This window comes from Pezoporus occidentalis, unplaced genomic scaffold (assembly GCF_034315485.1).
Source record: "Pezoporus occidentalis ecotype Australia unplaced genomic scaffold, CSIRO_AGI_Poc_V1 ctg261, whole genome shotgun sequence".
NCBI classification, from domain to species: Eukaryota; Metazoa; Chordata; class Aves; order Psittaciformes; family Psittacidae; genus Pezoporus; species Pezoporus occidentalis.
The window spans coordinates 327,772-350,926 of NW_026914513.1; the positions used below are offsets into that span (position 1 = coordinate 327,772).

Below are 23,155 nucleotides of genomic sequence, written 5' to 3' on the forward strand. Positions count from 1 at the left end.
CTTATGCAAGTCATTTTGTGCAGAGCTGTAAGGGTCACTGTGTTTTCATTAAAACAAAACACTTTCTGTCCCAGAGGGGATGGTCTGAATTTCAAGAATAGGGATGTGCAACTTCAAATTGGTTTCTCCTCTGTGTGTGTTAGGAGCTGTGTGACAGCGGGGTTTGTTCGCATCAAATTAGGTTAATTCTTGGGTAGGATCTGGCCGTTTACAAAATTGTTTTGTGCTTATGAGAAATTGCTGCCTCCTACAGCTTATCCCAGTAGTTTTGTTTGCAAAAGATGATGTATGACAGAAACATGAAAACTTTTTAGAAAAGAATTAAGTCTTTTGTTTCATATTCAGAATTTAAAAGTATCTCCAGATGCAGGAACCTCCAGCCCATGGCTCTATCCACACACTGTGATCTGTCACATCTCCTGCCATGAATAGCCTGGAGGTGGGGCTGGAAAGGACAAGACTCATTCATGGCAGGTCTTGCTTCTTGGAAACTGCCTTTAATCTTCCCAGCTAAAATTCATGTTTTAGACAGTATTTGCATTTTGGAGCAGAGTAGGATTAGAGCTATGGCAAGAAGAGCCATGTTGGTAGTATGAGAAAGACTCCAACCTGTATGACTTTGAGGGAGGTGAATTTTCTGTTAAATATTTAGAAAAAGAAAAAAGTGCACTAGTGTAAATACTGCACCTTATTTATGCAGTGTTATTTTTCTGGGACCAAAAGTCTACAGGATAAATTATTGGAATAATAACTATTTGAGTATTTGGGGTTTATTTGCATGCATAAATGCTGGGTTAAAGCCAGAAATACCAAGTCCTTTGTTCAAACATTCCTTTCCCAAAAGGCCAATCTGCCTCATCGCTGCATACCATAAATGCAGGCTGATTTGACTCCAAAACAGAGATGGCCCATGATGTTTTTCACTGTTGCTCACAAAAATGTACAACAGACAACAGCAGAAACCTCTTGTTACTAATCAAGAACAGCTTTTCTTAATCACAAGATTTTAATAGCTGCTCTGTGTAGAACTATAACTAGTAATCCAATCACTTGTGCACTCTCCTCCACTTAATTCTATTTCCTGTAACAGCCTAGTGATTGCAATGGCTTTCCTGATTGCAGCAATTGCAAAGCCCTGCTCCTGTTCACCCAGCCATGAAAGATGACTGGATGCACTGAATCTCTACTGAAAGCAAAAAGGAGCAGCAGCAGATTGGAATTGCAGCAATACAGTAGAAAAATCAGACCCATCAGAGCTTTCTTATTTCTCTTTCATTTTCTTTCTTTCCTTTCTCTTCCTTTCCTTTCTCCCTTTTCCTCTTCTTTTCTCTTCCCTTCCTTTCCCTTCTTTCTCTTCCTTTCCTTCCCTTGAGGAGAAAGGAAAAAGGAGGATTGCTTTAAAGATGATGATAAACTGATCTTCTACTCACACCAGAGTGTAAAACTGAAAAAATCTACCTTACAGTGAAAGACAAACAAACATTTGGCCAAAACAAAACAAGGCTGTGCTCTTGATTGGGAAAACTGTTGGCTATCATAAAACAACAGAAAACCCTTTTCCTTTTTTGGTTGCCTCCTAACTCTTTTCATTAAGCAGGAAACATTTTCATAAGTGATGACTTACAAACAAGTATTTTCACAGATCTGAAAATGATAAATCCTTGATGAGAGTATTGTTTCCCTGCCATCAAATCAACAGCCCAGTCTCTCCAAGATGAAGAGGGAATGAAATCTGCTACTCCAAGTCCACTGGACATGAAAAGCTAGAAGCATACCAGCTAAGAGGGTATTTTTCTATCAAGCATTATAGTACATGGCCTTTCTTAATTACTGCCCATCTTCTACACTGCTAACTGTTCCTTTATCATACTCCTCTTGGTAATGGCTTCCATACTGCTGCTACCAGCTGTCTTCTCCTCTCTGCTCCTGAAAACAGGTACTTGGTGTTGGCTTCAGCTGCTGCTTTGTGTCTGGATCGTCCATATTATTAGTGGAACTGAAAGACACTGCTGGGTTGCTTTTACATATTCAGTCTGAGGCTAATGTCTCTGTTGTAATGGTTTGCGCAGAGGAATTTAATCACAGAATTATTAATCAGCTTTAGTCAGCAAGAGGAATTTTAGAAAACTATGTGTTTGCAAAACAATATTTTATTAATAAAAAGACTTACAAACAGTAAGAAAGAAACCCTAATTTTACACTGGATGAAAAATCCAAAATAAACTCCCAGAACATGCCTCAGTTCTTCACTCTCTGTACAAGAAATTCCAATGATAGCAATCCTACATACACATTTATCTCAAAATGGCTGAAAGTACAAAAAAAGCACCATGAAAGCACCATGTATACCTCTGTGCGGAGTAGCTACACAGCCAGACTGACTTAACACACACAAAAACCCATTATGTCAGTGATTAAAAAAGCCATGCTTTGTGTAGCACCAAAAAGAGAATTATGTTGACTTAAAAAAAAATTCACTGAAATCTGCAAGCCCTATAACCCTGAATTAGGGACACGACTGGCCAATTTCTGCTTGCAGCTTCATCTCTTCTTTTCTCAGAGGAAAATTGTCAATAAGTGCAAATAGCTCAGCTGGGGTTGCTGGGAAAGGATAGCGTTCCTTGTCCATTCCGTGCTTGTCCATCACTACAATGCTGAAACTGTAATGGGGGATCCTTAACAGCAGCCTGCAAAATAAGGAACTTGTTAAAGCCCATCATCTACTGCCTAGGCGCTTCAAACTAGAAAGTGGCAGAACAAGCCTGTTGGAACTCAGCAGAAGGTGGCAGGGTTGGTCAACAGGGACTATACAGGCTCTGCTTTGTTCAGCTGTAAGAACAAGGAATCAGCTAGGGTGGGTTCCTGCACATGCTGCATGCTGAACCTCTGCAGTAGGGAAGGGTCAAGGTAACTGCAGTCAGCTCTGTTTTCCTCTCAGACCTGACTGTAACTATAGCACATGCCACTACCTATTGCTATCACAAGAGGAAAAAAAAAAAAACCAAAACCAAACCATAAGACAAAAAAGGTGCTATATGCACTGCCCAAAGAAAACTGTTGTGTTGCAGCTAGTCACAAGTAGGCTATTCCCATTCTTGGCTGCCACATGGTGTAAAACCACAGTGAGATAAAGCAGGACAAAATTACTGAAATCAGTTATCTGATGGTAACTCCAATTTAGGAGAAGAAAAGCCGCTGCTAAGCATGGCAGAGCCCTTTCCTTCCACAGGGTAAAAGGGGTGATTTGAGCTCCTCTGGAGTGTGACAGTAACAAAAAAAAGCAGCACTTCCATGTTTTGCTTGAGGGGTTAATGAACTAGGAGAGCTTTAGACATGTGGTCAGTCAATGGCACTGGTGTGGGGAAAATAAATTCAGCCAGCTGTGAAAGAATGGTTTCAGGACAGGGAAAAGAGGTGCAAAGTATCAAAACTGACCTTCCTTTGCCTTCTAACATGTTTGAGTGCTCTATGTGACATCTTTTTGCAATTAGGAAACTTGGCTATTAAATTCAAACTAAAATGAAATTTGAACCTAAGCTATGGTGACAGGAAACTACATTCCTCTTGTGCCTCATCCCACTTAAAAATATTACCCTTTATAAATCTTAATGCTAATGTTCCAAGGTACCAAGTTTTAACTAGGGTACCTGTGTTCATTAGTTTACTGAATGCAAATTCTGGACAGCATCTTTATTCAAGATGTTTAAGCATGTGTTTAATTTTGATTTAAGTGCCTTCCAGAACTGGAATGCTGGAATTCACACATTGCAGTAACAGAGGAAAAAAATATCAAATGGAGATCTAACTTTCACTGAGTGCAGGGCAGGTCATTCTATACCGGTTTCTGAAATGTAGCTCCATTAAAGGTTGTGGGAGGCAAGGAATGAGGTATTACCAGAGCTTATCATTTTCTACAGAGGCACAAGAAAGCCATTTCAACTTTAGTTAGTGGATGAAGCAGCTTGCCAGCTCTGGGAATATAAAGACAAGTCTCTCTTTCTCCCTCGTCTCAGCTGTGGAGAAACAAAGACTACTCCCCACCTGTAGAGACCTGCAATCCAACACCACCTTTCCTGTGCTGAAAAGCCTTTTATGACAGATGGGATAGAGTTAATTTTCTTCCTGGGAGCTGGTACAGTGCTGGTTTTTTTGGATTTAGTGCGAGAACAGGGTTGATAACACACCAGGTTTTTTTGTTGTTGCTAGGTAGTGCTTACTTTAATCAAAGACTTTTCAGTCTCTCATGCTCTGCCAGTGAGGAGGGAGCACAGCCAGGACATCTGACCTGAACTAGCCAGAGGGATATTCCATACCATAGAACACCATGCTCAGTTTAGAAACTGGGGGGTGTTGTCTGAGAGCCACCAATCACTGTCTGAGGATGGGCTCAGCATCAGTCAGCGGGTAGTAAACAAACTGAATTTCTTGGGTTTTATTCCTCTGTTATCATTATTATATTTTACCTTATGTCAATTATTAACCTGTTCTTATTTCAACCCCATGGGTTTTACCTTTCTCTGATTCTCCTTCCCATCACACTTGGGGTGTGGGGAGGGAGTGAACAAATAACTGCTGTGGGGTACTTAGGTGCTGGCTGGGGTTAAAGCATTATAACTTTCTTGAATAAAAAAGCTCTTTGTGCTCTCTTTTTCCTTTTATAGAGAAAATTTTTTTTTTTTTTTTTTTTTGGCAATCCAAGAAATAGCCTGATTTGGAGTGGGTTTTAATTGGGGACAGTGAAAAATGCAGACATTTCTTCAGGCATATCACAACAGATGTTGCCTAAAATACCCCCGGGCCTTTTTTTCCTAAACAAGTACCTTTTTCCGTGCCTATGAGGCTTTCACTTTTGGCTCTGGTCATTCTCCTGGCTCTAGGAAGTGCTGGCTGGCACTTGAATCCTTCCCTTTCAAGTGAAAATCAATCCCCTGCCAGTCTAAAACCAAGTCAAAACAGTTTAGGCACCTCAGTAAAACTGCTGATGTTGTAGTCAGGCTGAGAAGGCTGAGATAATTTCTCCTTTGAAATATTTCCTATATAATTTCTACTTGTGGGACTTCAAAGAGCAACCACTGCTTTCCCTTCTGGCCTGGCCACAACCCCCAGCAGCACTGCAGGGATGATGGGCTGTCACTGCCATTTGGGGCTGCACTGGCAGCTGTGCCAAGGCTGTCCTTGCATAGTGGCTGTAGCCAGTCAGGACTGCATCAGACCAACTCCAGCACAAACGCAGACACGGTTGAACTTTCTTCAGTGGCAGCACCCAAAAATCATAAACCTCTAACATGATCACAAGGGTTCACAGAGGGTTAACATAATTCAGAAATCCACTCTGAGCAAACAGGCAAGGAGGACATGGCATTTGAAAGAGTGGCATAGACATCAGCTTGTTTCACGTTTAAATGGCTGTGACCCATTTAAATGTGAAACAAGCTGACATCTATACTCTTAATTTCATAAATACCAAATGCCCATGAGTTTGCAGTAGCTATTACATAGAGAGCAAATTAATCCTAAAACTTACTCATCAACATCTACCTTCCAGTGTCTAGCTATGTATAGTAGAGGAGAATATATATATTTAGAAAGCAAGATGCAGAGAATCAAAAGCAATACATCTCACATGCTAAGGTGCAAACACAATGGTAGTGAGAGCTTACTTTACCTGAGTTGCAGGGCAAGTGATGGGGGCAGCAGCTTTACACCTATTCTTCCTATCTGTGCTGGGAAGATACCAACCAATTCAACTACAGTAACATGTCGGAGGTCTAACCCACACTGTGCCGGCTGGAAGGGTTAAAAGAAGAAAGAGTTGTCAGTTATCAGTGAGAGAATGGGGTTCTTTTGAGCCTGAGTTTGAAAAGTCTCTGATTCACACTGTAAAGAAGTAGAGCCTCGTGACTCCAGGCAATGTTAAATAACAGATTCTTCACTACTCTTAGAAATATAAATTTGTCTTTGTAATCACATGACCAGATGCCAGGGTATTAAGCATTGAGCCAGTAATCTGGCAATCAAAGCAAGGCATGTGAAATTGAAGTTGACTGTGAAAGTTTTCTTTCTGGTCAACTTGTTTGACCCGTCAAGCAGTGGGCAAAGTACTATAGCCATTAAATTCAGTATCTTAAACTGTTTCATTTTGATCAATATATTGAATTTTCTTGCCAAGTTAACCCAGCAGTGTGAATTATTTCTGTTCTAAGTCTCCGCTCCTTTGTTTGCTGGTGCACTGCTTATTTCTGAAGCTATTCACACTTCCTTGCATTGTAGTTACAAAGTCTGTAAGCCTAGTTTGCATGAACTGCAACCACTGAAGTGCTGGAGGGTTTGGGTTCTTTTCAACTTCTTTAGGACTCGAGTTAGGGTATGATTACTAAGCATAAATTAATATTAAATTAATTTGGGGAGGATGGATGAGGGTCAGAACTGCCTGGGATTCAGCAACTGGTCAGAGGTAGCACAATCTAGTAGAGAGCTGAATTAGAGGCTGGAGAGATGGTTCAACTCAAACCCATGAAACGTGGTTCTGGGTTAATTCTTACTGCTTCAGCCAGATCCTGTAGTGGCTACAGTATCATAGCTGACTTTTGTGGGCTTATATTAAACAGCAGAGCTTATCTTGTTGTCTTTCTTTAGAAAATAAAAATAATACTTTCAATCCCAGCCCTGAAATCTGTTTTACCTGCAGCATTCCCAACTGCAACCTGTAGAAGAAGTTGGCTGCAGTAGGAGTTGAAATAATTAGCAGTCTTCGCTTCTCATAAAATTGATCGAGAAGTGCTGCTGCTGTCCTCACATTCACATTAAGATTCATGGCTAGAATGAAAATTAAAACAAAAGTTACACAGCATACTGAAAACAGGTCTGCTTCTAAAAGTACATTTATATAGCAGAAGCACAAGAACAGGAAATAGTAATAAAGACGAGATGAGTGAAATACTGGCCTCATTAAAGCCAGTAATTTTATCTTAAACTGTTCTGGTTTGCAAGATGGATTGACTTCAGAATGTGAAGTTTTGAAGAGAGCTTTGATCTAAAACACACTATCAGTTCTGAGTTATCATCATCATCCTAGGGAAGAGCAGCCAATGGTGGCAAAGGTTTCAGCTGTAAGTGCAAATTGGCCAAGGAGATAAAGATCTTTAAGTTTCTTACCTCCAAGGCAATAAGTTTGCAGCTGCATTGCACCCCACACCCCCTTCACAAATTCTCACTGCCAGAAAGAACCGTTGCTCTGGTTAAATAGTAGAATACTCACGTGCACAGCTTGGCTCCACTCCTGACCACCCCAAATTGTACTGGCATACTCTAGCTGGGCTTCCTTGCAGCTCATAGCCACCGATGCAGGAGAACTCACATGTAGCACCATAGTTATTTCCATCACCTGAACACTTGATGTAGCCATTGTCTGGGGCATTTAATTTCACACAGCGCCTGACTTCAAGCAAGAGGACAAAGAAAACACAAGGGGACAAGGCATGAATCAGCCCGTTTGTTACTAGGGTAGCATGGCCAGTGGAATACCAATATAGGAGATATTTTTCTGTTTGCTTTCTATGTTATTAGTCATGTACTTAAAAACTCCAAACAAACAACCAACCCCATCTTAATTTACATGTAAACTAAAATGATACAGATGTATAGGTAACTGTGGTATCATGATGACAAAAGGTCATGGAGCACAAAAGAGAGCTGAAGCTGAAACCTACAGGTTTCATCTCTGAATATTCACCTGCAGGTTTGAAGATCTGGACTTGTGGAAGGGCAGCCCTGCTTGATGAATGTGAGTCACAGCTGAAAAAACTCCTTTGCATACTTGTTTCAGCAGCTCACAAGCTAAATATCAGGAGGGAAGGGGTGCAGAGCTGGAGGCAGGACAGATCAATGAAGCTCTTCTCCGATGTGTGGAGTGCAGGCTGTCCACCCTGCTGCAGGCCTGGCCCCCAGGGTCTTGAGCAAGATGGAATTCGCCCTTTCAGCATCAACATAGTTTATATACGCATACATTTGCAGACAAATAGAGAAATAAGGACATTTCTTAAATTGCCTACTAAGCCAGATGCAACTCAGTGATTGTGTTTATAGCGTAAAACATCATTCTTACCTCTGACTTTAACAAGAAATTTGCAAGTGCCTTTATTTTCAGCTCTGTCAAACACAGTATATTGGATTTTGTGGTCGCCTTCTGGAAAATGGGACCCTGGTGGCAAGCCTTTCAATATAACACTAAAACAGGAGATAAAACAGGACAAATATTTGTAAAATAGTTGGTATTTTCTTACTGACAATGGTGTAAAGATTGGCTGGCTGTGCTGCATGACTGAAGACTGACAGTAAGCAAAGGACAAACCTTTAGTTTTGTTACCAAGAGCCCACCCTGAAGTCACATGCCAAAGTCCCACCCTGCAGAGTGGGCTCACTTCCTGTAAAGCAATTCATAAGGTAGCCAAACATCTCACCATGCCCAAAGGAACTCAAGCTTCCTTTTCCTTAAATACGAAAAGGTTGGTCCTCCCACCTTTCGTATCATGAAAAATCCACTGTCAGGGCTTCAGTGTAACTCAGAGCTGGCAGAATGTAAGTAAATTTCCAGCCTCTTAGAATAGGGATATGCCCTATCTGGCTGCTCCTTATGAGTCCTCATATGTACACAAATGGAATACAAAGTGAGATCTACTGTCACAGCAGAAGGGCATGGGGATCCACAGCAGCATTTTCACCTGGACCTTGTTCTTATCCTGCAAACACAGCAGGAGAATTCAAACACATTAAATGTATCCTCAGTATTGAAGCATGAGGTTGAGCAGTGTTCCACGTAATGGAAAAGGTTATGTACTCACAGGACTGCAGGACCCAGTGATTTAAGGGAAGCACCGCATAATTGGTAAACATCACAGTTCAGCAAATTTTTATAAAAAATAGGGATGTGATTTATGGAAAAGCTTCCACGGATCAATAGCTGGCCTCTTTTGGGCTGGGAACAGTTACTCATGTGACAAAAACCTATGTGGAATAATAACCACCTTTTGTTTTTTTTCTGCCTGCCAGACATTACATCAAAAAAGACTTTAGAATTTCTTTATGCCGACACTTTTCAAAGTTTTTATTTTTTCAGGCTTTTTTTTAATACTTTTAAATGCCATAGAATTATAACATCAAACCTTAACAGCAATCTTGTTTTTAACTGTGCAATGAATTCTTCTTTCTGATATTATTTAATTATAGCAATAAAAAGGCAATGTCACTGTGTCTTTCAGCAGCTTTATTACACTCACATAAAACTGTAAACATCTTTAAGCTTAGAACTTAGAGCTTTTAAGCTTAACTGGTCCACTGCTGTACTGTTAAAAGATGTAACTTGCTTACTGAATAAAGTAGACTTTCTATATGCTTACCATTCCAATAATCTAAATAAACTGACATAAATCCTGCATGATAATGACAGGAAAATTAGATGGTGAACCTTCACAAGTACACCTTGCTTTTCTGGAAAAGGGGATTGTGAAACCAGAAACATTGTCAAGGAAATTCTGAAGAAAGTGTTAAGTTTAAATCCAATGTTTGAAGCTACTGGAGTTTCAGACAAGAAGCATTACTTTAAAGGTAACTGCAGTTTGCTGGGACAGCAGTAACCAGCACTACCTCAGGAAGAAGCCTAAAGAATATCACAGATACTATTTTGTGACAGAATTCACCTTAGTTTGTTTTATAAGACAGTCAAAATGGCTTCTGCTGCTATCTCTCTTCATTCTTATGTATAAAAAGGTAACTTGCTGTAAGAAAACTTTTTGTTTATAAGACCCACAAAGCAGCTCTGGAAAATGTCACAGGTGCAGTCAAAATGCTATTGTTGATTTTTTCATCAGCTCTAAAGCAACCACAATAATCTTCTACCCTTCACATAGAAGCCCATAATGATTCACCTCCAAGCTGTCAACTTTTTCTTTTCCAGTTAAACATGCAATTCTTTACAGGCCACTGACATGTGACAGCTATAAGAAAGCATCTTGGGTGAGTCAAAGGAAAGGAAACCTGGCCACCTTCATCAGCTGAATTGCTAACCAGGACCCCAGGGATAAAAAGGGAAAAATACAAACATCTACAGAGTTGCACCTACTCTGTCAGAATCCCATCAGCAGTGTCCCGTCCCTCAGGGGTGTCCCAGAACACTCTGGCTGTCAACTTGTTGGGCTCTGCAGTTTTTTCCTTCACACTTGGGCACTGGATTCTTGGAGGTTCAGTATCTGTTGAAATACAAGGCACAGAAATGGGTACTTGTGAATCTGTCACAACTATGCATTTTCTTCACAGCTCTTGACCTGCTGTCAGAGTAAACCAGTACCACCTTCATCTGGCCTCCTCAACACTGGAGCTGTCCCAGCCAAGGCATGCGGAGCCTGTACTTCTCACTTCATAAGAGTAAGAAATGACAATAAGCAATGCCTTGCAATGTAGAAAACTAAGTAGTTATTGTACATTTCTTTACACAGTCCCCAGCTTTGAACTAAGGAAGGATGTCCAGCATTGTACTCAAGGAGCCTGGATGTTCTGCTTTTCCTCTCTTTGTTCATCTGTGTGGTAGACCTTTTAGGTATAACTCCCATGGAGTCACATACCAGCTTTAAAAATGAGCAAAGAGACAGGACTGCGCTTTACTTGCAAATAGAAAGCAATAGAAAACTCTTACACACATGCTAATTTCTGTGGGATTTCTTTTGGTATATAAGCAATGAAAAAATACATCTCTCTTCCTGTAGTACTGGGAGGATTACTGATTTCTTTGTAGATCCTCCTGGAAGGTGAAGCTAGCAAGAGTGGGTTCTTACTGCAGGGAGTGAAGCAATAAAAAAAAACCAGCAGAATCCTCTAAGCAGCATTTAAAGCTTCCTGTACTTTACATCCTTCACTAAAGATACATAAGGCACTTAGTTCTTCCTTATGTATTCTATATCACTCAGTTTATTCACTCCTTCCTTTATCTGCTATGGTATGTGGATGGACAGGATTTTAAAGCATCCACTTCAGCTGTAGGTAGCACTTTGTCTCCTTCCCTCATGTGTCTTACTCACTCCGTCACATTTAGGGTACCTTCCCACTACATGTGAAAACCTCCTCACACTAGAGTCAGCATGTGCCCTGCCCTACTCTACAAGACTACCACTGGTATCAATACCTCCTCAGTGTAGCTGAATTAGGATAAGAAATAACTCAAAGGCTGCTTCTGGCTCTGGTTAGTTTACTGTGGCAACAGCTCACTACTGTACTATGGACAGTATACATTAAGTAAACTTAAAGCTGGAATAAAAGACAGAACAGCATTTAAGGGCCCAGTGTTTTAAACGATTAACCAGAAAGCTCATTACACTATTTAGTGCAGCAAAAGCCGGTTGGTATAAACCAGCTTGGACTTGCACATCACAGAGACAAACAATACAGTTACTGTGGGAACCTACTCACCAAGCACCCAGCGGCCAGGCAGCCTTTTGAGCTGGACTTAAAAATTCCAGGAAAGGATATTCTCTCTGGTCATTTCAACTGCCTCTTCGCATTCAACAGGCACTAAATGAACCCCACCAGAATAACTCTGCTTTGAAATGGACCAAGAGGAAGCAGCTGTCTACCAAAAAGGCTCTTTATCTGCAGTGGCCACTGGGATGTGTTAAACCAAACAGCACTCGAGTCTTTTTGCTTGTGCCTTGTACAAAGTTGCAGCTGATCTATGGTACATTAACCCCTGTGGCCACAGCTTGGCAGAAGAAAGACAGGCCTTAACAAAAACCAACCCATATAAATGCAGAGAAGGCAACCACAGAACATCCAAGCAAATATACAAGTGATGAAATTTAAACACACACACACCCCCCCACCCCAAACCCTTCAATAAAACGTATGATGTGAGCAAAGTACCTACCTGCAGGTTAGAAACCTAAACAAAACAAACCCTAGCAGAAGAACCGACAAGACTGCTGACTGCTGGGGAGGCTTTATCAGGATGAACAAATCATCCTGTAAGTGACAGACTGTCGGACTTTCCCACTTAATAACTATTTATTTCTGGCCAAAGTTGGAGCCAGGACATGCTGCAAGGTATCTGACCCCATACAGCTAGTCTTACTACAGTGTCACTGCTGAAAGACCAATGAAAAGCCAGGCGGATTTACTTAAGCTGTTTAGCAGGGCTATGTATTACACAGGTGAAATCCTGCCTGCAAGGTTTAATTCATGGGCAGGAAAACTGAGTTTTCATAAACAATGTGGTGCTGTTCAGCCACATTCTTGGAGGCTGTCACTTTTCTTGGCTACTCAGCAACAGCAAATGGTGCTCTGGCTCCTCATAGGAAAGTGTCATTGCAGACATGGCATCAGGAGGCCAGCACTGGAATACTAAATTTTAAAGCAGCCTTTTGAACCTTGTGTAGAAAAAAGCTAAGTTTTCAAATGGGTTTTAGATTTATATTTTTTTAAATCATACTTCTGGGACTGGCCACATTTACCATTTCCATAAAATTTAAAGAGCTTGTTAACTGCCTTTCTCATGGTTTGTGAATTTGGGAAGACAAGAAGAAAGAAACAGAGATGTATTGAATGCCCCCTGCTTGCTTATTCAGAAGTCTTATGGGATAGGTAAATGGTTTGCTGCTACATAAACGTGCTGTTATTACTTATTGCTGATGACATTAAACAATGGCTGGGAGTTAATTCAAAACATTAGTCTATGTAAAAAGCATAAAGAGATGAAGAGACTGGAAATCATAAAAGGCAGAATGAAAAAGATTTTCCTGCTCTCCCCACCACCATCCACAAGGCATTGCTCTGTATTTTGAAACATCCATTATCAGGGCCTGTATAATTAATGACTCAGAGTGCAAAGCTTGTTTCAGACATTCATAGTTGGAAGCTGTTGGTTAACGACCTATCAATACAGTCTTAGGATGTGACAAAAGGATGACTTAGCATGGTGACAACTATTTACCACAATCTGTATCATACAATCAGCAGGACTATGAAACCTTCATAGAAGAGTGTGACATTTTTCAATCCTCTAGACAAAAATATCCATTTCTATGTTACAGTGCATTAAGGTTATAATGGAAATATTATTCAAATGAGTATTGGCATTTTTAGCTTACTGATAAAAAGCAGCTGTACATTGATCTTTATTAAACGAAGTTATTTCAGCAACATGAAGGATATCATTCTTCTTATAGGAGGGGGACAGGGAACATACGGTCTGCTTTGTTAGGACAGAACACTCACTGTCTGTAAGAGCTTCCATAAAATGACTGCTGAAACATACCTAATTTTCTTTAATTAAAAAAAGAAAAATTATATCTGTTTACCCCCTTTTAATGAATACCTCGCCCAGCAATGATGTTTGCCTTATGCCTTTTGTATACGGATCTTCACCATTGCCCTGTGAACCCCACAGTTTTGTGAAAAATACTAAGCAGTGCAACTGTAGTACAAAACAGTAGAGGAAAGCACCTTGTTTATAAGAGGGTTATAAATTCAGGTCTGCAGTAATTTTTCCATACTTGATGCCAATAGCTGTGCTGTCCTCAGGCTACTTCCTTACCTATGTCATGAACTTTACGAGCCTGTGCCTGTGATTACACCTAACATCCCCACTGTGCAACTAATTGCTTATATGCTAAAGTAAGAAATACTTTGTATTTCACCTTAATTTTACTTGTCAGCTGGAAGTGAGCTGTTCAGCCAGTTGTCCCCTGGCCACTAGTAAGCTTTCGTAGGCTGCAGTTCACTGATGAGTTTTCTATAACTACAAATTACATACAGTAAGGGACATGTATTCAGTTGGAAACTGCATTGATAACCTTATTAAACAGTTTGCTAACTGCATAACTCACTATTTGCATAAAGATACTGTGTGCATCCAAGGTTATAAGGTGTCTTCTCCATCCTATGTGGTATTACCAGAACTTAAATAATAGTATTACTTTTACTGGGTTACTTGGGACTTGCAATCATACCCTGTGCAAGAGCTATCCAACATTTTTGGAATAAAAAAAATGTTGTAGCACTAACTTAACTTCTTTTATTTTTTTTTTTTTGCTTAAGACATACTTGCTTACTCTACTCTGCAAGAAAGCATCCTCTGTAATAAGCACCCTGTTGCTGCAAACAGATGAGATTCTGGAAGTGCCAGGAAATACAGAGGACAACATTTTATCATTCCCAAATTTAAAAGGGTTTGTTTTTCTTCCTCTGCCCACACCACTGAGAAGGACAAGGTTTGTTTTTGTAAATAAGAAACAAGAGCCCACACAAACAGTCTAGACCTAAGCAGCAGGCTCATTTCTACATTTGTACAACACAAAGTAACTGGGAACCTGAAAAAATTCTATGAACATCAGGCCACAGTGGAGAGAGTCCAAAGCCATTTGCTAACGTAGACTGAGCCACAGGAATTCTGAGGAAAACCAAGTTATCATACACCAAAAACACTGAGCACAAATACTCAACCACCCACAAGCTTAAATTACTGGAAGCCAATTCAGATAGCCAAAAAATACTTTCCTTTGTGGGTGGCTGCTGAAGCTTTTATCAGAGACTTCCTAGAAACAAGAGCAGAAGATGAGACTTCACTATCTATCTGTTGAAATCTCATTAGTAGTAAGGACAGTTAAATCTCAGTATTTGTTTATCTTGCTTTTCATTTATGTATATAAAACCTATTCCAGCCAAGGTTCCCAGGAGACAGCTTACTATGCAATGTAACTAATGTGAACTAGGCTGAAATGTAGTTTAGCTCACTGTAATCCTGCTGGTAGCTACAATCCATTTGTATTCCCTGGATATATTTGGGGACCATGATCCCAAGAAAGAAAAGCAACACGTCAGACAAAGGGTTTAGCTTCAAACCTGTTTTATCATGAAGCTACAGAAAGCATGACAGGCTCCAGCACAGAGAACATACTAGAACAGCAGCACAGCAATTACGGATTCCCAACCCAGGAGTCACCCAGGAGATCAGTGAAAGTCAGTGAAAGCTGTTACAAGCATTGTAAGGCACTGACCGTGCCTTACTGACGACACCAGCCTCATCTTTGTTGAAGTGATAATGCTTAGACTGATAGCTTGTGTATAAGGAAGTCAGTCTGCCACTTGGGACTAAAAGTATTAAGTAGCAGACAGTATGCTGTATCCCTTGGAAACTTTCCTCTGCTTCCTCAAAAGCAAGAGTTTCTTTTTCTCCCCAGGAGCCTGATAAAAAAAGCATTTTGGAATTTATTTGGAGGACTTCGGCACCAGCAGGACCCTCAAGATGCTGACTTTCTGGGATTAAATCCCATCATTCTACTTACCAACACAGGATGCTGGCCGGCCACTCCAAACTTTGTTGTCCATGCACGTTACTATACGGTCACCTTTCAGCTGGTATCCTGGTGAACAGTAGTATTCACACCTCGAGTCAAAGTAGGCACCATCTAAGCACTTGAAGCCCCCATTGGTGGGCATGGACAGTGTGGGGCAGCGCTTTTCTGGAACAGAAAACAAGGACTTCTAGAAACCTGTTATCTCCCCTTTAGAGTAATGTGAATGTGGGATATTACATCGAAATAAAGACACGGCTAGTAAATGTCATGTGGGAGAATGTAATTTGCCACATGAGGTTTTTCAGACTGTTCTTATTAGCTGCATTTCAAATTTAACTTTATGTACACATTAGGGGCCTAATACTATATTTATACAAGAAAAAGATGACAAGTACCTATTCTTCTCTGAAAATGTTTTGAGAGCCCATTTAGACAGCCAATACGAGTAATGTCAATTTTCAAAATCCAAAACGAGCAATATTTTAAAGCAGCTTTATGGCTCTGTCATAAAACACACAAATCAAAATCCCACACTCATAAAACATTCCCTACCTGCCAAGAGTATTTGTACCACTCATGATGCCATGCAATGTACCACAGTAAGATCCTCAACAGCAAACCAGTATGCATAACCAATTATACTGTCAATGTTTAAAATACCAGTAACAATCTGAAGATCACCATTTCAAAGGCAAATAGAGTTTATTTTCCTTTGCCTGCACTGCAAGCACCACATGCAGATTTCATAGCTACTTACGTTTGCACAGCACTTTCCCAGACCAGCGTTTGCTTGATTGACAAATTAGCTGCTGAGGGCCATGCAGTTCATAGCCTTTTTGACAGCGAATATCACATCTTGTCCCCAGTACATTCTTATAATATTCCCCTTGAGGTGTCCTGCAGTTTGCATAACCATGTTTCACTTTAATAGGGGAGCACCATGGTGTTTCTGGCACAGAGAAGAAAAACCACACATAGTATTTTGCAAAATGTGAAAGGTCAGACATGAACACAAAATCACTTTCCTTAAGAAGAAAGAAATGGGAAAAAAAAAGAAGTCTTATTTAAAAAGCCACCAATCCTTAGTGCGGGGAAGTAACACAGCAGCAAGGTGCGCTAAGCCTTATGCACCAGAAGGTCAGCCCTTCAACGTCTGGCAGCTCTAAATATTACAAACATTAAAGACTGTAGCCATTAATAGTGGTGGGGTGTGGTGACCTATCTTGTTTTGTCCATGGAGAAGAGATTCAGAGCAGCCCTGTGGAGAAGGACTTGGGAGTGTTGGCCAATGAGAAACTGAACACGAGCCGGCTTCAGTGCACGCTTACAGCCCAAAAAGCCAACCGTATCCTGGGCTGCATCAAAAGGAGTGTGACCAGCAGGTCGAAGGAAGTGATCCTGCCCCTCTACTCTGTTCTCGTGAGACCTCATTGGAATACTGTGTGCAGTTCTGGTGTCCTCAACACAAGTACATGGAGCTGTTGCAGCAAGTCCAGAGCAGGGCCATACGGATAAGGGGGCTGGAGCACCTCCTGAATGAAGACAGGCTGAGGAAGTTGGGGCTGTTCAGCCTGGAGAAGAGAAGGCTGCGTGGAGACCTCATAGCAGCCTTCCAGTATCTGAAGGGGGACTACAAGGATACTAGAGAGAGACTCTCTTCACTAGGACTGTAGTGATAGGACAAGGAGTAACAGGTTAAACCTTAAACAGGGGAAGCTATGGATATAAGGAAGAAGTTCTTTACTGTGAGGGTGGTGAGGCACTGGAATAGGTTGCCCATTGAAGCTGTGAATGCTCCATCCCTGGCGGTGTTCAAGGCCGGGTTGGACAGAGCCTTGGGTGACATGGTTTAGTGTGAGGTGTCCCTGCCCATAGCAAGGGGGTTGGAACTTTATGATCTTAAGGTCCTTTCCACCCCTAAGCTGAGATTCGATGATTCTATGGAGTAAGTGTGCCACCATGTGGACAGTTTCATGACAACTAGACCTTTTTCCCCTCTTTGCTTTTAAATGGATACATCTAATTTCTACTTGGTAACCAAAGTTTGCATTAGGAACACCTTTGGTCTAGCTGTAGTTGTAATTTTTACAACATCTAGCTCTCTTACTGCTCATTTAAAAAAAGAAAGTCTTCCATAATAGCGTGTGCAGTAAAGGATACTGCTTTTGCTGAATGTGTTATTTCAAGCTCTCCCACAGTTAGAAGTGGCTTGCGTATTACCAAATGACATGTCTATACATGCCCTCTGTGTGTAAGAACAACCATTCAGGGTTTAAGTACAGCTTCAGTTTTGAAAAGTTACTTTCCAAATTAGCACGCAGGATTAAGCCTGAACTGTAACTTGGAATTGTGCACTAACAGCAGCTCCCTCACTTCTCAGCAGTTCTGAGGTTCCACACTGAAACATTCAGGCATTCTTTATAACACCAACAAAATAGCCTTCTATCACCAAATGGGCACAATACCATTGCCATGACTAAATCTGTAGGGAAGTGTCCAACAGACTAAGTGAGGAGCCTCCGAGAAAGATCTGACCTTATTCCTCTCCCTTTGATAGCAATTTGTAGCCTCCAAGGGCAACACCCATGCTGGCACGATGCATATATTTGACAGCACAAACCCTTGCTCTTCCTACTGCAAAAACCTTCATAAAGTGTTTATGTTCATTTAAAAGCACACTATATACTTTGCATATATTCAGAAAAGCTCATGAATATGAGCTTTACCAAGCTCCAGAATCTTAAATTCAGCTCTAATGTCCTCAATAGTCTGGACTTCATGCACTGAACTTTCTACCTCAAAAGATGGGTGGAGGATTAGCTTTCCCTAATGTCATGGAAATTGAGCCCGAAGTACAAGAACCATCTTCCAGTTGCCCCTGGATGCAGGACAGTTACATGGATGAATCTGCCAAGTCAGAGAAAAGCTGGAATTTGGCTGGGATTACACAGCTAATGTTCCTACCAAACTCGTGGGGAAAAAGGGAAACACGTACATAAAACTGAAACTTTAACTGGTTGTCAATGCTACACTTTAAAACACTCAGGACACAGGTACCATCTTGTGAGGATTTAACCCCGTACTGTGATACTGACAGGTGCAGTATCACACAGAGACTTCCCAGCCGAAGCTTCAAAAATATTTCTTGAGCTTTGACCACGGGGTGCATCCTGAAAGCTCTGCTTCTTCTGCAGCTTCTAAGTAGGAGTTTCCTACACAAGGAGCAACAAAGCCTGCCCCTTATCAACTCCAAGATTCGAAAAGGGCATATTGACAGGGAGAGGGGGAGGGATTGCAGAATAAAAAGAGCAAGTTGACAGGTCCTGGAATCCTGTGTGACTACATGTGATATGCGGCAGGTACATGACAAAAGTTTCCAAGTCTGTAAGAAAAATGGAAAAAAAAACCCCAGCAAACAAATATCTTGCATCTTACAAAGTCACAGCAGAGATTTAAACTTAATTTCTGGATTGTTGGAAGATGATCACTTCTAGCTCTCAATTCCTGTAGTTACATACATTTTTCTACACAATTTGGATCAGCTCTGCACATAAATACACAAAAAAATCAATACAGCCTATTTTATTTCTCGTACATGGGTGATTTATACTCAGTGAACTCTAGGACATATTCACACTTTCCCAATGAAAACTACATTTTGCACCTTCATTTTTCTGTGCTGGTCTTGAATTAACACAAATAACATCTGAAGACTAAAATCAGAGACTAAATGTCAAGCTTTTGACTAGATACTCCTCTAGACTAATCCCTTTCGGAAGCAGCCTTATTGTACTGCAACATGCTTACTGTATTTCACCAATACATGAAAACCCTTTAGAGTGATGTGCAAGTGGCTTCTAGTTGCCCCCAGATGCAGGACAGTCACATGGCCCTTCCTGTAGTATTGTTGCAGCTATGGTGGTCTATAGCGAGAAACAAAGCAAGGCTCCTAGAGAGGGGTAAAACATCTTTTACTGGACCAAATGATACTATAAGAAAGAAAAAGCAAAACCAGACATTCTTTTGGATGGAGATAAGTTAAAGAGCTTAGGAAGAACACCTGTTTGACCTAAAACATTATTGTGCTTCCTCTAGAACTGAATGTGATTAAAAGAGAGTGGGTGAGGCAGGGTTTATAAAGGGGCAAGTATCTGGACTTAGAGCAAGTGATATCACTGAAAAAAAAACAAAAAACAAAGCCAAACCCAAGCAACTTGAAAAGCTTACGTGCCTGAAAGCACATCAAACAATACAACGAAGTTTTAGATCGAAGCTTGTTTATTCTGAAGTGAAGGCACATACTGGTTTTCAAAGGCTAAGGAGATGCATGGAGTATTTATGGAATATTAGAGCTGGGTGGGAATCTGAGAGGTCACACAAACCATTCCCTGCCTCAAGACAAGATCACCTGTATTCCTGAAGGCATTGGGAATAAGTAAAGCTACAAGTTTCCCAGGCACAGCTTCTGGGGCTTCACCATCTGTGTTTGGCTCTGTTCACTTAACTGAAATTTGAGTTTTTAGGTACCAGGACCTATGCAGTTGGTTTTTATTGAAAGTTTGCACTGTTCCTCAGCTATACAATAGCCTGACTCAATCCTGTGTTTGAAACCACTGGAAAACAGGGAGCAAGCAGAAATGGTTGAAGCAACAATGTTCCCTTTATAGGTAAAGCTACCCTTTGGTCATTACAGTATTTGAGAAAACTGTATTAGGAATGAGGATCATCACAGCAGTGGCACCAGAACAGCGATGAACGCAGGAACTGCTGTGTTTCATAGAATCACAGAACTGTTTGGGTTGGAAGGGGCCTTAAAGACCACATATTTCCAACCTCCCAACAGCCAGGGACCCCATCCACTAGACCAGGTTTCTCAGAGCCCCATCCAGCCTGGCCTTCAATGCTTCCCAAGGTGGGGCAGCCACAGCTTCCCTAGGAAGCCTGTTCCAGTGCCTCACCACATTCATAGTAAAGAATTTCTTCCTAATATCTAATGTAAATCTGCCCTTTTTCAGTTTAAAACCATTCCCCCTTGTCCTATCACTACTTGCTCTTACAAAAAGTTTCTCCAGATTTCTTGTATGCCCCTTTTAGGTACTGGAAGGTTGTTGTAAGTGAAGCACTTCCTCATCGAATGTGGTCTGATACAGCCATGCCAAGTAGGTGGAAAGAAAGCATTTTCTAAAGCATCATCTCCCCCAGCCCATCTGCTCTGTTTAAACAACAGCCTCTGCTGAGCAGTTCCTTAATGTAGCATGGCAAGTGCCTGGCTATACTGTTGCTTGCTTGTACACCAGCCAACAGAGCTGAGGGCTCACCAGCAAGGAAGGAAAAAACCTAAGAAGTGCTGTGGGCACAGAAAGTCTCAGCAATGTTTCTCTGGAAAGCAAAGCAAGTTGAAAAACATCCACATGAAGACAAAAGGGTTTGGTAGGAGGTCGATTCCTCCACCCCCATAAACTGCAATGTTTTGTTTGCAGATGCCAAAGAGGATGAATTTGTGTTCTCACTTGCACTGTTTAGTGACTATGTGTGCAAAGAAAAACCAATGCTGCTTACATCAGTTAAAAAACATTTAGTAATTTCTTACTGGGAAGTTTTATTTGCTAAGCAATGGGCCATATCCAAAATGCTGGAATGCTCATATAAGGAGAAGCTCTGAACATAGCTACTTTTTCCTTGCTTTGTCTCTTTCTGCCTCCTTCCCCCCAATACCGGCTTAAATAAGTATGCTAATGAAAAGAGAGCCTTTTCTGCTTCAATGCTTTATACTCATAGATTCACATTGTCTGATCGTCAACATTTGGCAGTAGAGCTTCCAAACTCAGGGCAGTTTTTAATATCTGCTTGAATGAGTCATTATGTTTCACTTAACCCTGGTGACATTTTGGCTGACATGAGTATAATCCAGTTTGTATCACCATATAAAGGGAATTTATACAGAATCTGCATTTTAACTACTTGCCTGCCCTGGCATGAATTGGCATTGATTTACCTTCACTATCTCCGGAATTCTTTTTGTATGTGTCTGCAGAGGGTTAGATATTAAAAGGCAACAAGAAATGAGCTCACCGAAATAAAGCTTTAGACAAATATTTCTGCATGTGTTTGAAAGCAAAATTTTACACTGAAGTATTTCACTGGGAGGAAAATAAGGCACTTAATGAAAACAGCAACTTAGCCATAACAGCTGTGCTTTCCTCTTTGTTGTTCATAAATGTCTGAATTACTTTATGACTTACCTCTTGTAAGGCCCATCAGTTCTTTTCAGAGAGTGAACAATATACAAGACACCAATGCCCAGTATTTTCAATTACTCAAAATGATTACATTGCAATTTTAGCACGTCCACAGACTAGTTTACTAAAAAGAAACACGGTTACCATTTAAAGTGACAAATTAAATGCTAAATTTCTTTATTGTCCAGGGTCCTGAGGGACTGTGGCAGAGAAAAGTACATAATAATGAAAATAAAAGAGAAGATTAAGACAAAAGCAGATGTTTTAAGAAAGCAGACATAGTAGATGGAAGATTTACTGGTAGTGGCAAAAACCCCACCCAACCAAACAACAAAACAAACCAACTTTTCAATTGTGCTGAACTGCAAAATCTTACAGATTAGGGAATAAAACCTGAATTTGCTTTATAAACGCACCAGTCCACTCACTTACTCATCCAGCTACATAATTTGGTTTTGGAAGGTACACTTTCATTCATTAAACACATTTCACTTAGCATTTCAGGTAGCAGGCTAACCTGAAATGCAAACAATTTTATGGGCAAAAATAAGAAGTCATGAAAATCAAGTTCTCTTGTACTTCTACACATTACCATCAGTAAGCGCAGGTTTTAAGTTAGCTTATCATTGATGGCTTTGTTAGGATGTATGAAGAAGAAAGAGAAACTCTTCACAGATTTTCATGATTTAACAACCTGATCTCCAAAAAGCAAAGGCAGTGCAAAAGTTACTTACTCAGGTACGTGAGAGTGGTGATCAGTACTTGATCTAATTTCCATTGTTAAAAAAAATAAAATAAAATAAAAAATAAATCATGGAGCTGGACCAGGATTTTATAATCCATGAAAAGAAAAAGAATGAAGCTTTCTCTCAGCAATCAACTAATCCTCTTTAGCACATAAGCAAAGCATTCACCTTTATATCTATTGCGTGCATACACATCTTCATCATCTTCAAGGGGTGAATATCCCGATCCTAAAATACAAAATAGAGAAAAAAAAAAATGCAGCAAGAAAGGAAATATAAATTAAGAATTAAAGAAAGCTTTGCAAAAAGGCATGCAAGATTAGGATGCAATAATCTATGCAATGCCATCAGCACGGGCTTCTCTGAAGCTCAGATTCATAGCAGAACCAATTTATAGTGAATTTGGAAGGAGCAAATTGATTTGATAATCAAGTGAAATAGTAAATTTCTCTCACTGTTCCTGGAGCAATATTGTGCAATGCCACATTGCGCACGTCAAATCACAGCTCCCCTGTTAGGAAACACCATCTACCATAAAGTTGATCTATCAAGCAGAGAGACAGAGGTGCAGGTGAAGGAGCACATCAAAGATTTCACTATAAAGTGGTTCCATAGTGTCAGTGACTGTCAACAGCCATCAGGCCAAACAGCAGAAGTAAAATGTGTGTAAGTCAAGAACCCTCTTTTATAACCTGTATGATCTGCATACTAAGAACAAAACACTGAGGTACATTACCTGCAAACACAAGTTACACTCAAATAAAAAAACCACAGGTTGGTATCAAGCGGTTTTCTGGGTTGTTCAAAACAAAGAGATAGTATAGTTCCGTAC

General features: G+C 40.5%; 1 protein-coding gene across 2 annotated transcripts in view; it reads right to left on the reverse strand.

Annotated features, from left to right (window-relative positions):
* Positions 1 to 2,130: 2,130 nt before the first annotated feature.
* Positions 2,131 to 23,155, reverse strand: part of SRPX (sushi repeat containing protein X-linked) — a 39,131-nt gene continuing 18,106 nt past the window's right edge. The window contains exons 2-10 of one of the 2 annotated variants that reach the window (XM_062624094.1): positions 22,492 to 22,551; positions 16,096 to 16,287; positions 15,327 to 15,503; positions 10,118 to 10,244; positions 8,105 to 8,226; positions 7,259 to 7,438; positions 6,683 to 6,816; positions 5,666 to 5,787; positions 2,131 to 2,687 (exon numbers count right to left, since the gene is read on the reverse strand). In XM_062624094.1, coding sequence (XP_062480078.1) covers positions 2,507 to 2,687; positions 5,666 to 5,787; positions 6,683 to 6,816; positions 7,259 to 7,438; positions 8,105 to 8,226; positions 10,118 to 10,244; positions 15,327 to 15,503; positions 16,096 to 16,287; positions 22,492 to 22,551 — 1,295 coding nt within the window. In that variant the 3' untranslated portion in view covers positions 2,131 to 2,506. The remainder of the gene's footprint in view (positions 2,688 to 5,665; positions 5,788 to 6,682; positions 6,817 to 7,258; positions 7,439 to 8,104; positions 8,227 to 10,117; positions 10,245 to 15,326; positions 15,504 to 16,095; positions 16,288 to 22,491; positions 22,552 to 23,155) is intronic. The other variant, XM_062624095.1, reaches the window with a different exon arrangement.